The sequence below is a fragment of the Microcebus murinus genome, chromosome 24 (genome assembly GCF_040939455.1).
Source record: "Microcebus murinus isolate Inina chromosome 24, M.murinus_Inina_mat1.0, whole genome shotgun sequence".
NCBI classification, from domain to species: Eukaryota; Metazoa; Chordata; class Mammalia; order Primates; family Cheirogaleidae; genus Microcebus; species Microcebus murinus.
The window spans coordinates 14,728,551-14,743,023 of NC_134127.1; the positions used below are offsets into that span (position 1 = coordinate 14,728,551).

The following is a 14,473-nucleotide window of genomic DNA, read 5'->3' on the forward strand; positions in this document are numbered from 1 at the left end:
TGATATATGTACCTTCTAAAATCTATTGGAAAATTTTCTAACTCTTTAATCTTCCCCAAATTTTAGTCTCAGTGGTATGTTCTATGGTAGGAATCTGTTTAATACCACCACTGAATTTTCTGTTATTTTCTTTGAGGTTTTTTTTTTTTTTAGTTCTCGAGATAATTTCTATTTTTAGTAGAGACGGGTCTCGCTTTTACTCAGGCTGGTCTCAAACTCCTGACTTCCAGCGATCCTCCCACCTTGGCCTCTCATAGTGTTAGGATTACTGGCATGAGCCACCACACCCTGCCTTCTTTTAAGTTTTAATAAGCAAACTTCCCTGATAGGAATCCCAAGTCTGCTTATAACTAGATGTGTCACCTAAGGCAAGTTACTTAACTTTTCTAAACCTAGGTTTTCTCATTTGTAAATAGAGATGATTTGTCAGACCTTATTTAACTATTGTAAAGAGTACATGAGAGAATGCATGTAAATCATTCTCCCAGCATCACTTAGCAAATTGCCCGATACATAGTATTACTCAATAAATGTTTGGTGCTAATTATCATCATTAATTCTGATAAATATTTTAAACTCATTTATATTTAATCTACTTTTTCTAAGGAGCTTTGTTTTATATTTGTATAATTCAGTTCAGTGAAAAACAGATGGTTCCTGAGTCTCTTGAAACTACCAGTAAAATTTTAGGATTATGAATTTGACCTAATTAACATCGGAGCCATAGTTCAGAATAAGTATTATTCCAGTGGAAACACTGAATTAATTTTGTATATTAAATAAACTTTAGTGCTTGCCCCATTTTCTAATAAAAGCAATGTGCTAGTAGGGATATATGATAGACTTTACTTACGGGTAATTACCTTCTCAGTATTTTCTACTGGCACTCTTTACTTGCAAAAATTTTGTTTAGAAGACATCTATGGCACATCAAATCTGTTTTATAACATAAAATTAACGGAAAATGTCTCATTTTAACACTTTGATTCCCATCTATTCAGAAGATTATTCTGAGAGAGGTTGTATGGAAAAATAACAATTAGAAGTATTACAGAAGACCTGAGTTCAATTTTGTACATTTGGGAGTTAGTCACTTCGGAGTCTTATTTTTCTTCACCTCCAAAATAATGTTTTTATGGGGTTGGAACAAGACTCAGTTGTTACAAGTGTCTATATTTTCAAAACATACAGAAATAATAAGACTGTTTCTGCAAACTTGGTATAATACAATAAATCTCAGATTTTTATGGGTATAAAATATATGATCCCTGAAATGTCGTGGCCTCTCAAAAACACTTCACCTACCTCTTTCACCTGTACTAGCCATTATTGCCCTTGATTATTCAGTGGTACTTTACTTTGTTACATTTTTCATTAAGTATTCATACACATCTGCTGTTTCAGTCCTTTTCCTGCTGGAAGATTGTTAGGTATTTGGGTCCATGACAAATACCTTTTTTATATCTCCAAAGTGCTATGCATATAGTAGGTGCTCATCATATACTTATTAAATGAATCTATTTATTCAAACTTTATTCCTTATCTACTTTCATTAAAGGCACCATTAAAATAGAAATATAAGGAAGTGAAGAGTACTGGTGTGCCACATTGCACAACTCTAAAAGATGCAATTTACGTCGAATGACACCCTCTGGCATTAACTACTGCAACTCCAGATTGAACTGGCTGGTGTCAAGTAAACAGAATATATATCAATTAAGCTTACAATGGACACAAAGTGCCTTCCATTGTCTTATGTAAAACTTAGAGTTCATGCTGTTTTTGGATTTTGAGAGATTATGAAGAAAATGGAATGGCATTCAATAAGGAAAAGTATCCAATAACAGGTAGAAATGAAAGGCATTATATACATTTTGAGAAACGTTTGATAGACAAGCAAAGCAAAAACATTTATTGTATACAGTGTATAGCAATATCACATTTACTTGTACCCCTTAGATGTTCATCTTTTACCTAGAGGGAAAATAAAAACAAGCTGTACAAATAATGTGGTGATCAGCCTACAATACATACCATTGGCAAGATTGTCACTGGTGTTGCCTTTCTCATGCTGAATCCCAGCTTTGAAGACTTGCTAGTACGGGGGTCCAAAATTTACAGATGATTCAGAGAAAAGCTGGCGTGCTAGAAAGGCGCCATTGTCGATTCCCTGTCTTTATCTACATAAAGAATGTAGTGCTAAATCTTGTAATAATATTGTACAAATGGAAATCAAATCTTAAGGATTATTTCTTCCATATTGTTGTATTTCATTGTGGTGTATTGGAAAGTGATCTGGACTTTGAGTGAGAAGATGTGATTTGGACCCATGGCACTTAAAAACTCTATAACCTCAGGCAAGTCTTTTAATCTTCTCTGAGCCTCAGTTTCCCTCATCTTTCAAATAAAGATACTATTTTATAAGTAAAACAGATTACAGTAAACTGCTTTGCTAATTGTAAGACGACTTTGAGTTAACCATTTGACACACATAGGTATCATTTTTTTATCTGGAGGGCACAGGTATGTTCATAGTATAATTCCTTGGTTTGTTTAGGGAAGAAAAGCCAAAACAAAACAATCAACAGAAATATATTTAATTTTGCCTAGGAAAAATATATTCAATCCCTTGAATATTAATATAAACTTTAATGAAACAATATAAGTCTTCCAAACTGTTGATTTAAAAAATAGTTTTGGTAAGTTAACATTTGAAAGTTTCAGAAAGATACCAGGAAATTTTACATAAATCAAAAGTAATTTCTTATAGAAAATTCCAAAGGAACATAGAGTCTAAGACAACATACACATTAAAGATAGCCCGAGAGTGTTATTTCCATCACACCATTTGGCAACCCACTGAAAGCAGCAAAGGAGTAGAACGCTTCTATGGCCCCAAAGAATTCTTTGTTTTTCATCTATCCCTTACCTCACATACTAGCTTCATTGTTCTTTTCTCCCAGACCTCGTATCCATATTTCTGGGCATGACTTAGTCATATCATCCACATATGCAACTAAGTGTGTCTCTCTGTGCAGACGGTGGAGAGAACTGGCCTTAGCACTGGTATATTCCACAGCTATTACCTTGTGAGATTGTAGATATAGAAAGGTTTCCATTCCCAAGTATTGTTTTCTTTTCCTACTCTTCATAAAGGCCTAAATTTCTTTAGGACTTAAAGACTTTTCTGGATTCAGTAATCTGTTACACAGAAGAGAGCTCCAGAACTTTTACTTAAAGAGGGCTAACATCCATACTACACTTTTTTTCCGCCTTTGACCAATTAATCTTTAATACCTTCCCACTCACGAACCTTGGTTGATACCATGATAAGAGAAAATGACTTTTGAATTAGTTCATTGACGATGAAGTCTTCTAAGGAAACAGTGTTTTTATAAACACACAGATACACGTACACACACCCACTCAACTGCACAGGCAAACGGTGCCTCCCTTGGCACATGCATCCACACCAGTCTGTATATTCCCGGAACGCAGACGACTGTATGAGGAACATGGTGCATGTGCAAGGGCTGTCATGTACCCAATTGTGCACAGACAGCAAAAACAAAACCAACCACCACAACAAAAACACCACCAAACCCTCAGATGGGACTCTTAAATTTGGAAGGACAAAGACTTAGCAATAAAAGAATATTAGTTTCTATGCATTGAATGCTCAAAATTTTGTTAAGCACTTTACAAATAGTGTCTCATGTAATCTTCATAACAACCCTATGAAACAGATATCAGCACCCCAATTTGTGCACATCAGAGTTTAGAAGCCTTTTGATACAGGTTGCCAAGGTCACAGAAGCAAACACTGAGTTACCAGTGCTGTACTTCTTTCTAGCATTTCCACAGAACACTTAGGAAGGTATAGCAAAGGTTAAACAAAATTATAGGAATCAGTGAGTTGCATTCATCACAAGGCCAATGGCATAGGCATGAAAATTCATTCAGTGACCTATCTGTTTAGTGAAGAAGACGACAAACCTTTCTTTTATCCTGCACTTTTTTTGGATACCAAAATGGAACCTGAGCAGCTTCCCCTTAGCTACATAAGTGATTTCTGAGAGAGAGAGCACCATTAAGGTCTCCTCCTTTCCTTAGTTTGAAAACAGGTAATGAAAGCAGTGCATAAGAAAATTCTGTCCAGCTGAAGATCTCAGAGAATTTCACCAACTCCCAATGGGACAGAATACATTCATTCAAGAACACTGTGTACATTCCAGTTTTTCAAAACACTAGGAACAGATGGAATAATGCACGAAAAGTAAAAACTGAAAATGAACAGCAAACCACTGTTTGGTTCCTGGTCAGGTATTTCCCAGGAAAGGAACAAATGTGATTTTAATAGATCCCTGGTCCCCAGTGACCAAATCCAGATTTTTTTCTTCGTGTGACCTTTCTAGCCTTTTACCGGACAAGCCCCCCTTTGAAACTTTACACCTGGATTTGATAACATGACACTTTTGCTTTCCTTTTTTCTTTTAGATTACTTCTCAATCCCAAATATACATAGGAAATCCTGACCTTTGTCCTGATTATCCAGAACTAGACCTGAATCCCACATTAACACCTCACCCTCTCATGTCTAAAAGCTGTGTCATCTCTGCTTTCAAACCTGTTTACCCCTTCTGCCCATTTTCCCTAAGACACTGCCACTCTCAGTCTTTCAGGATAGAAATCTTGCAGTTATTTTGCGCTCATCCCACGTCCTCGTCCTCTATTTTGTTAATTTGGGTTTTGTCTATCACTTTTGTGTTCCCACAGTAGTTTTAAGTACACTGTATCCTGTTTAGACTATTATCTAGCCTCCTAATTTATCTCCCAACATCTAGTGATTATCTTCCATAATCCATCACTTATTCTAGGGTAATACCAGAATTATTTCACGATGTGCACTGATAATGTTGCTTCTCCGTCAAAGTCCATTGATAGCTAACACCAAGAGTATATGCGTTAATATATGTTCATTGTAGGAGATATAGGCAAGGACAATGAATAAACTGTCTTCATAATCCCAACACCCAGGTTATCAAATGTCAGCAGTTTAGATTGCAAATATTTTAAAACTAGACAAGGATTATAGAATACGTATTTTGTAAGCTGCTTTTGGTTCATAGGTCCTGAGCATATTTCAATGCCATTAACTATTCTTCTAAAATACATGTGATTTTACTGGGTATATAATATCATCATATGAATCACCACAAAAAGGTATTTTAAATTTCATTCAATCTATCCTTTCTCATGGTATAGCCTTCAGTGTACCCTGTGGTTTCATACAGGATTTAGGAATTGCTGCCTATTTTGGCATGCCCCACAGATTAGTACTCTTTTTTATGGTTTTAAATTATTGAATAAAACAAAGTGTAATATTTTGTGACATGTGATAATCACATGAAATGTAAATTTCAATGTCTATGGCTCCCTCTGCATTACAGCAGTTTAGAGTTTCAGCAAAGACCTATGGCCCACAAAGTTTTAAATATTTACCTCTCACTTATAGCAAGTATGCCAATTCCTGGTTTATGCATACTGAACACAGCACTGAACGTATTTTCATACTTGGCACCTTTCCTCATGTAGCTCCTTTAGTCTGCTATCTCTTCATTTTACTTATTCTCAGAGTGTTACTTCATTTGTTTGTGAATTTCTGTAATAATTTGAATCACCATTAAACCGTATGTGTCACCATGTTATACTTAGTTGTACCGGAGCTTTCTCTCCTGTAGATAAAAAATAGGGACCATGACTTTGACATTGTATTTCCTGCAACCCCATCTATACACAATATTCTTGTATGTAATACATGGTCAGTAATTCTTTGTTGACTGCTGATTGAAACTGACCTTTTGTGGGTCTGAATTTGAGAAAGTTGAATCATGTTTTTCTAGAATACCTTATATTTTGCATTTCCAATCATAAACTTGCTAATGATCTTTTGGAATATCATTTCTGAGCAAGTCAAGGACAGCATTTTTATCTAAGTTCCACATATTTGCCAATTTGAGGGAGTAATGAGGGGAGCCAGCCTTAAAGAGAGAAATGGTTTGAGATTTTACCCATCCCTTCTTTTTATACAGTGTCTCTTTGCATCTATGCTATACTTTAAACAACAATCAAGTTGTACAGACTAGAAGGGAATAGTTGTGTCCCTTAGGCTAGGGGAAAAGGAGCGTTGGGAACATACTTGTGCTGGTCCTGGACTGCTATCTACCCTCATGTACAATTGCCTGCTCTTGCCAGCTAGCTTCCACCTTATGTTGCTACCAGAGTTACAGTCGACCATGCGTGTATTCACCTCAGAATACCCCAGCCAGGGTAGTTAATTAATGTGTTGCACATGCAGACTACTGCTAACTACAGTGAGATTCATTCATGACAGAGTGTAGTCCAGACAAAAGTTGATGGTTTTGTCCAAGGCAGATCCTTGCTATCTCAGGAAATACACTGCAACACTAAAAAACACAAATAAGAAGACTATGTTGTTTTTACTATTCTTGACAGTTTAAGTATGATACAAAACCATTTTTATATACTTTTGTGATAAGCATTAGAAAAATAATACCCAAGCACTGTTGGAACCACAAAGCTACAAAAACCTAGTTATTCTGTTATACATGTCAGACATTGATAGATAGAAGTGAGAGACTAATCCCTTGAGTGTTAATATCAATATATAACATTCATGTTGGAACATACCTCAGACATTTAATATTTATATAATGAAAATAAAAGTCAAATATGAAATACTGAATGATTATATACGGAATAACAGTTCATCCTTTTTTAGGAAACATTTTAACTAAGAAAACACTTTTGACATTTTTGTGCTTCTAGTCTTTCCAGTGTCTTGAACAAATTCTTATAAGAACTTCTTTATAGTTCCTTTTTTACTGGAAAGGTTTGAGTATAAAAGAATAGGAAGTACTCGTTAGATTTATCTTTTACTGTAGGACAAAAGACTGATCAGTTCAAGATTAAATATTTGTTATAACAAGTTTTTAAAATAATTACTAAGTATTTCTGTTTGGAAAACTCTAGAGTGAACAAATAGCAAAGGATTCTTAATCTGTTTTTCAGAAAGTAGTCACACAGATCCTTTTGCTCTGTGAATGTAACAACATGGAATTATAGAACCTTTTTAACTTTTCCAGCTCTAAAAAGTTTCTTAGAAGTATAAAACTGTCATAAAGGGTCATATTACTATTTTTACATTTATAATAGTAACATCTTTAGCAATAAAAGGTTATCTTTAGGGTTCCATAGCTTGAAATTTTTAAATCAGTCCTTTAAACAAACCAAAAATCCCTACAAAGCCTCAGTTTCGAGTTTGAATTTTTTCAGCTCTAATTACATTTTTAAATATTTTATGATCAAGGTTTCGTTTTTCATTAACCCTCATTCTTCATTTAGCTCCACCTTCAGGGCAAGCTTATAATTGTGGACAGAAAAAACCAGAGACTTCATCTGCAAGTGACACATCTGTCTGCTTTGCTAGCAGTGTTTTTAAGCATTATGTATATTGAACAGCAACTACAGCTTAAGGCTCCCATGAGGTTTCCTGCTGACATTCTTCCTCATGGAGATAGTTACCCTTGTAACTGTCAGTCGTATCTTACGTGGAAAACTACAAGCAATGTCTGATAGAAATTGTGGTGATACTAGGATGCTATCTTTCCATTTAACAATTCCTCAGAAACAGATACACATAGTATTGCAATGGAAACTGGAATTACTATGTACATTTGAATGGATAGTATGTAAAATATGTTTTATATAATGTTTTCTGAGAAAATGTTATGTATTTTAAAATATATATTTACTTTTAGTACATAGTATCACCAGAATTATAAAACATTAGCACTGGAAAGAACTTTGGAGATCATGAAAATAACTCTTCTTTTCACTAATGAGGAAACCGAGGTTCAGAAATAGAAAGCAAAGTTGTGTAGGATATTATATTCTATACCTCTAACTATTATTAAACTTGCTAGTTTGAACACTCCTTCCAACTACATAGTTTTTCAACTATAGTAACCATTAATATCATTTTTGCTTTAATATTTAAAAATTGGTTTGTTGTTGACTGTCTTACAAAGTTGTTTTATGGTGTCAACATTTAAAAAAGAACATGCCACATATTAGCAGAAAGGTACAAATACCAAAGATTGACTAATTGTTATTTAAATTATTTCACAAAACTGAGGTTTTTTTTTTGTTTTTTTTTTTGAGACAGAGTCTGGCTTTGTTGCCCAGGCTAGAGTGAGTGCTGTGGCGTCAGCCTAGCTCACAGCAACCTCAAACTCCTGGGCTCTAGCGATCCTTCTGCCTCAGCCTCCCCAGTAGCTGGGACTACAGGCATGCGCCACCATGCCCGGCTAATTTTTTTTTTTTTTATATATATATATCAGTTGGCCAATTAATTTCTTTGTATTTATAGTAGAGACAGGGTCTCGCTCTTGCTCAGGCTGGTTTTGAACTCCTGACCTTGAGCAATCCGCCCGCCTCAGCCTCCCAAGAGCTAGGATTACAGGCGTGAGCCACCGCGCCCGGCAAAACTGAGTTTCTGTTTATAAATTAAACCATTCCTTAGGGAAGTTTACAAAAATGCAACAGTTACCTTTTACTTTATCTTTCACTTTTCCATGTACCAGTTTGTCCTGATGTTTCATCAGAATCTTATGATGATTTATGGGTATATTCTTTTTGGTTGTTCAAATTGTAAATTATATTAAAAGACACAGTATTTTAATAATTATTTTTATGTATGTGAATGAATTATAGATTCAATGATGATAAAATAATATTTTCTTTAGGGCAAATGACCCACTTCAAATACTTGTTTCAACTCATTCCCTTTATTTCCCCTACATTACCATTTTAAATGCTGATTTAACTAGTGCTCTGCCCAGCTTTGCCCCAACAAAAAGAGAGGTGTTTATGTAAATTTAAACAACCACAAATTCAAGTTACCAGCATATTGTCTCACCCCTGACCCTATTTCTCCCCCTAACCCGATTACAGGAACTAATTTTTTTAAACTCCCTGATATAAACATTACAATTAGTTGAGTTAATTTAAAATGGAATAAAAAGCATCTTATGTTTTCCTTACATTCAGCATGTAATTTTCTTTCTTTTTCAGCTTTTTAATTAAATGAAGCCAAGTGGGATTTGCATAAAGTGAATGTTTACCATGAAGATAAACTGTTCCTGACATTATTTTGAATTCTTAAGTTCATTACTTTGCTGATTGTGATTGCTAGCTTATTCTTTGTATACTTTTTTTTTAGTGTGGGTTTTCCTAGTAAATTTAATTTATAGAAATGATGGTAACATTTAGTATCTACAAAGGAAATATTGAAGTGTTTTTCAAGCCTATATGATTCAATGTATGTCACAAGATTGAAATAAATGACATTGTAATTATGAATTCATGTTTTAGAACTGTTCACTCATTAGTAAAGGAAAACAGTGTTAGTAAAAGAAACCTATGAAACGTATGTTAAAGAATGCTTAGTGTTATACTGGGATAAAGCATATGCATGAAAATATGTCATGTACTGAAAACTATACTTATTGCAGTTTGTTATAAAGGACGTGCGCTGTTACAAATGGTGTTTTGTTCTTATTAATCATAACTAAATAAAGGAGTACGGGACAGGGAGCTGGATGAATGATACACACAATTTAGATGCCCAACCTAGGAATAGGAGCTTCTTCCTGAGATCTAAATCCAAAGCAAACTTATTCACTAAGTCAACATGCCTCACAGAAATCAGGCAATGGAAACAGCACACTACAACTAGGAATTAATATTTCTCTAACTTTAGAAGTGTCATCCAGGAATCCAGACTTAAAAGAGCAAGCCTAAGTGGCCACTATGGCCACTTTCCTTTTGTGTTTTATGCCTCAATGGCTCATTCTCTGAACCCAGATAAAAGGTTAGTAGTTATCCTTGGATGACTAAATCAATCAATGAAGCTTTCTTGGAAACCAAATATAGGGAGTTTAAACATTATGTTTGTATCCTATTTTAGTTTATAAGGCACTTTCGCATATTTATTCCTCACACCATCTTTGTGAATTAGACAGGAAATGTAAATTTTTTCTGGTTTGTAAAAGTAATGGAAGTTGAAAGCTAAAAACAATAAAAAATAAAACTCATATCCAGGCTTTCATACTCTTAAACCTGAAATTTTATATTTGGTAGAACTACCTAAAGATGAATTTAACAAAGGGATTCTTTAGTCAGTTCAATAAATATTTATTTTCTCTTTTTTAAGGCACATTATCTAATTATCATTAAGATCTGATTATTCAACCATGGAGCATTTTGTTCATTGGAAGTTTCAGCTACATAGTCTCAAAAGAGAACCGGGTGTACATTCACTGAGTTTACTTATTTTGTACCTATGAATTTCAATGAAGAACATGCCCTGGTGAGCTTTTATATCAAGTTATATCCCAGGGAAATATGTATGCTAGTAGGCTGAAAGCTATCTTTTCAAAACATGATAATTTCAGTGAGAATTACATTATAAATTAGATCTATATTAAGGTGATCACATACTCCAAAATCTATTATTAAAAGTAACATTAATTTCCCTAGTTCCTGTTCATAGATTAATAAACTTAGTATTGGAATGGCATTTATGGTAAAGCAATAGGTGAACATAATCATTTGTTCAATGCCTATCCTTAGGGGGCACTTGACCTGTAATTTTTAATCCACTGCATATTTTTTACATTCGCTGAAGTTTATTCAGAACTTAAGAGATTACAAATGGAGGTTGAGGCCAAATTTTAAAACAAATAAACATTATGATTACTTTTGTTTGTTACCTTAAACCTCAAAATTGTCCTCTACTTAATATGCAGTTGATTAAATGAGCTCTTTATAAAATTAATAATGCTTACTCATGATAAGGTCATTTTTAGACACTCTGAGATAAGGAGTTCTTTTATTCCTGTACAATATTAGTTTTCCAGGTGATATTTTCTAACTTCCTCTGAACATTTAAAGTAAGTCCAATCATTAAAAATATTTTTTCATAATTTCAGTTTAAAAGCTTGGGCTTCTCTATAGACATTTGTTCATAGGGAAGTGACTTGAAGGAAATAAACTACCTCAACATAATTCATTATTGACTGTAAAATGCTATAGGCAAAACTGCAAAGAGTGGCTCAAACATAGTTTGCTTATAGAGTATAGTATGTACAACATCACACACACAGTATATTTACCTTTGCTAAATAGAATTGGTATCTGATTTTATCCTCCAGGGTCACTCTTCAATCAGATTCACTGTCTTGAAAACTCTTACAAAATTATGTTTAACAATCCTCTGTTCGAATTTTAAACCTTTTCTGCTAAGTTGGAGAGAAAAATCCAAACAAAATTTCATCTGTAGGAGTTTCATTTTATAATAACATCTGATGAATAACTTACTGCATTCTGCTCAACATACTGTTCCTTCCATTAGATATTCCCATGAGTATGCCCAACAGTGTTTTTGTGCTTACTGTAATTTTCTTTTACACATTAAATAATATCCATTGTCAATTACAATTCAGCAGCCATGGTGATTTGGGGAGATTAGATCTTAATGTAACCACAGAGCTTGAATAATATTCTTTTCCTTGCTGTTACAAGAACCCCCCTAAGGGTACATGAAGGGAGTGGTTATCCTAAACACGGCATAACACATCATTATTTTCAACCAATGACATTAAACGTGTTTTATTAATAACTGATAACAGGTCGAACATAGACCATCAGCTAGACCATCTAGAGACAAAATATTTGAATAGCCTCTTGGAGACTTAATATTCCTCAGAGTCCACAGTCTCATCTAGGTTTAAAATATTAAAACAAAGTATTTTTTATACTCCAACCAAATGCTATACTGGGTCAGACCAGTAATATATCCATTGGTATTTTCTACTTTTCTTTTTTCTTGAGACACTCTCACTCTGTTGCCTGGGCTAGAGTGCCGTGGCATCAACCTAGCTTCTCACAGTAACCACAAACTCCTGGGCTCAAGCGATCCTCCTGCCTCAGCCTCCCAAGTAGCTGGGACTATAGGTACATGCCACCATGCCCGGCTAAATTTTTTCTATATTTTTAGTTGGTCAATTAGCTTCTTTCTATTTTGAGTAGAGACGGGGTCTCGCTCTTGCTCAGGCTGGTTTTGAACTCCTGATCTTGAGTGATCCGCCCCCCTCGGCCTCCCAGAGTGCTGGGATTACAGGCGTGAGCCACCAAGCCTGGCCTGGTGTTTTCTTCCAGTAGTGTAAAAAGTGTAGGCCATTGTAGCTAATCATACTACCTATAATGCTTAACTGCATTTTATCTTAACCTTACCCCTCTTGCCTTCGCAGTCAGGAATAGCCTTGAAGAGGGCAGCCTGCATTCCTTATTTGGGTTCCTGGTTAAGGAGAGTGCAAAACAGACCATGTTCCCAAGAAATAGTGTCTGCTTTGACCTATCTAGGGGCTTCCCTTTGTTTCACCTAACTTAGAAGCCTTTCGGGGTAAAAAAGTAGCCATGCTGCTGGGCTTGGAGACTCACGCCTGTAATCCTAGCACTCTGGGAAGCTGAGGCGGGAGGATCGCTCAAGGTCAGGAGTTCAAAACCAGCCTGAGCAAGAGCGAGACCCCGTCTCTACTACAAATAGAAAGAAATTAGTTAGTCAACTAAAAATGTATAGAAAAAATTAGCCAGGCATGGTGGTGCATACCTGTAGTCCCAGCTACTCGGAAGGCTGAGGCGGTAGGATCTCTTGAGCCCAGGAGTTTGAGGTTGCTGTGAGCTAGGCTGACGCCACAGCACTCTGACCAGGGCAACAGAGTGAGACTCTGTCTCAAAAAAAAAAAAAAAAAAAAAAGCTATGCAGGGAATGATTTATTGAGAACACTGAAAGGTAAATGAATAAGCCACTGCTACCTGGGCAAAAGATTGCAGTTGAGACAAACAATGGATATATATATAGCTAATAGCTTTGGTGGAAAAGCTGGGGAGTGAGATGCTTTGGAGAATAAGGACTTTGAAAAGTTCTTACATATACCAGAGACTCTGGAAACCCACACACATACCCAGGGGATGATCCAGGCTCATAAGAGTCCTGAGAAGATTATAAACTTTGACTTTTTCTTGGTGTTTATACCCAGCCCAAACAGGAAGTAAAGGCTAATGCAGACTTGTACACAGCCTGGTTAACTGTTGAAGGAATGTCCCAATACAGAGCCTGTCTGCAAAGGTGTCGAGAGTATTTTTTTTCTTTGTCTCCAGGCATAAGATCTGTCAAACCACAAACTGACTACTAGAATGGAAACTTCACAGAACACATCACAAAGAATATAGCAAAAGTAGTTTGTAGAATAGTAAAGTCACTAAACAAACTACAACCAAGCAACTACACAAAACTATAATCCACAACAAACAGCAACAATAAAATTTAGGGAGAGAACAGAATTTGATTTCCAGAGTTGCCACATTATCATATTCACAATATCCGGTTTACACTCCCCCCTCTCCAACAAAAGGATCATGCAAAAAGACAAGAAAATATATCTTATTCACAAGAAATAAATTAACAGAAACTGAAGAAACAGACATTGGCCTTAGAGCAAGAGGAAACAATGAGCAAAGAACTAAAGGAAGTAAAGAGAATGTCATCTCACTAAAGGAGAAAGCCGATTATAAAAAGGAGTTAAATAAAAATTCTGATGTTGAAAAAATATAATTATCAACAGAAATCTTACATTGAGTCAATAACAAAATACAATAGTAGTAATAATTGAAAAATACACTAGAGAATCAAAAACAGCACAAAAAGAATGAAGCTAAATGAATAGGGACACTATCAAGCATACCAACTATGATTAATGAGAGCCCCAAAAGAGAAAAGGACAAGAGAATATTTGAAGACATAATGTCCACAAACTTACCAAATGTGAAGACAGACATGAATCTAATATCCAACAAACTCAAAAAACTCCAGGTAGTATAAATTCAGATCCCATCAAGATATATTACAATCAAACTGTCAAAAAATCGAGAGGCCAAGGCGGGAGAATCGCTCAAGGTCAGGAGTTCAAAAGCAGCCTGGGCAAGAGTGAGACTCCATTCTGTACTAACAATAAAAATAAATTAATTGGCCAACTAAAAATATATAGAAAATTATTGCCGGGCATGGTGGCATGTGCCCCTGTAGTCCCAGCTACTCGGGAGGCTGAAGCAGTAGGATCGCTTGAGCCCAGGAGTTTGAGGTTTCTGTGAGCTAGGCTGATGCCATGGCACTCTAGCCCGGGCAACAAAAGTGAGACTCTGTCTCAAAAAAAAAAAAAAATTGAGACAATGTTGAAAGCAGCAACAGATAACTGACTCAACATGTATAAGGAATGCTCAATAAGATTAGCAGCCAATTGCTTTTTACAGACTATTCAGGTGGGAAGGC

At 35.4% G+C, this 14,473-nt stretch overlaps 1 protein-coding gene across 2 annotated transcripts in view; it reads left to right on the forward strand.

Moving 5' to 3' along the window:
* The window catches only part of TUSC3 (tumor suppressor candidate 3), a 148,597-nt gene extending 137,846 nt beyond the window's left edge, over positions 1-10,751 (forward strand). The window contains exon 10 of one of the 2 annotated variants that reach the window (XM_020282781.2): positions 9,157-10,751. In XM_020282781.2, the coding sequence (XP_020138370.1) occupies positions 9,157-9,172 (16 nt within the window). In that variant the 3' untranslated portion in view covers positions 9,173-10,751. Of the gene's footprint in view, positions 1-2,291; positions 2,359-9,156 lie in introns of those variants that run through there. The other variant, XM_075997329.1, reaches the window with a different exon arrangement.
* Positions 10,752-14,473: the final 3,722 nt, after the last annotated feature.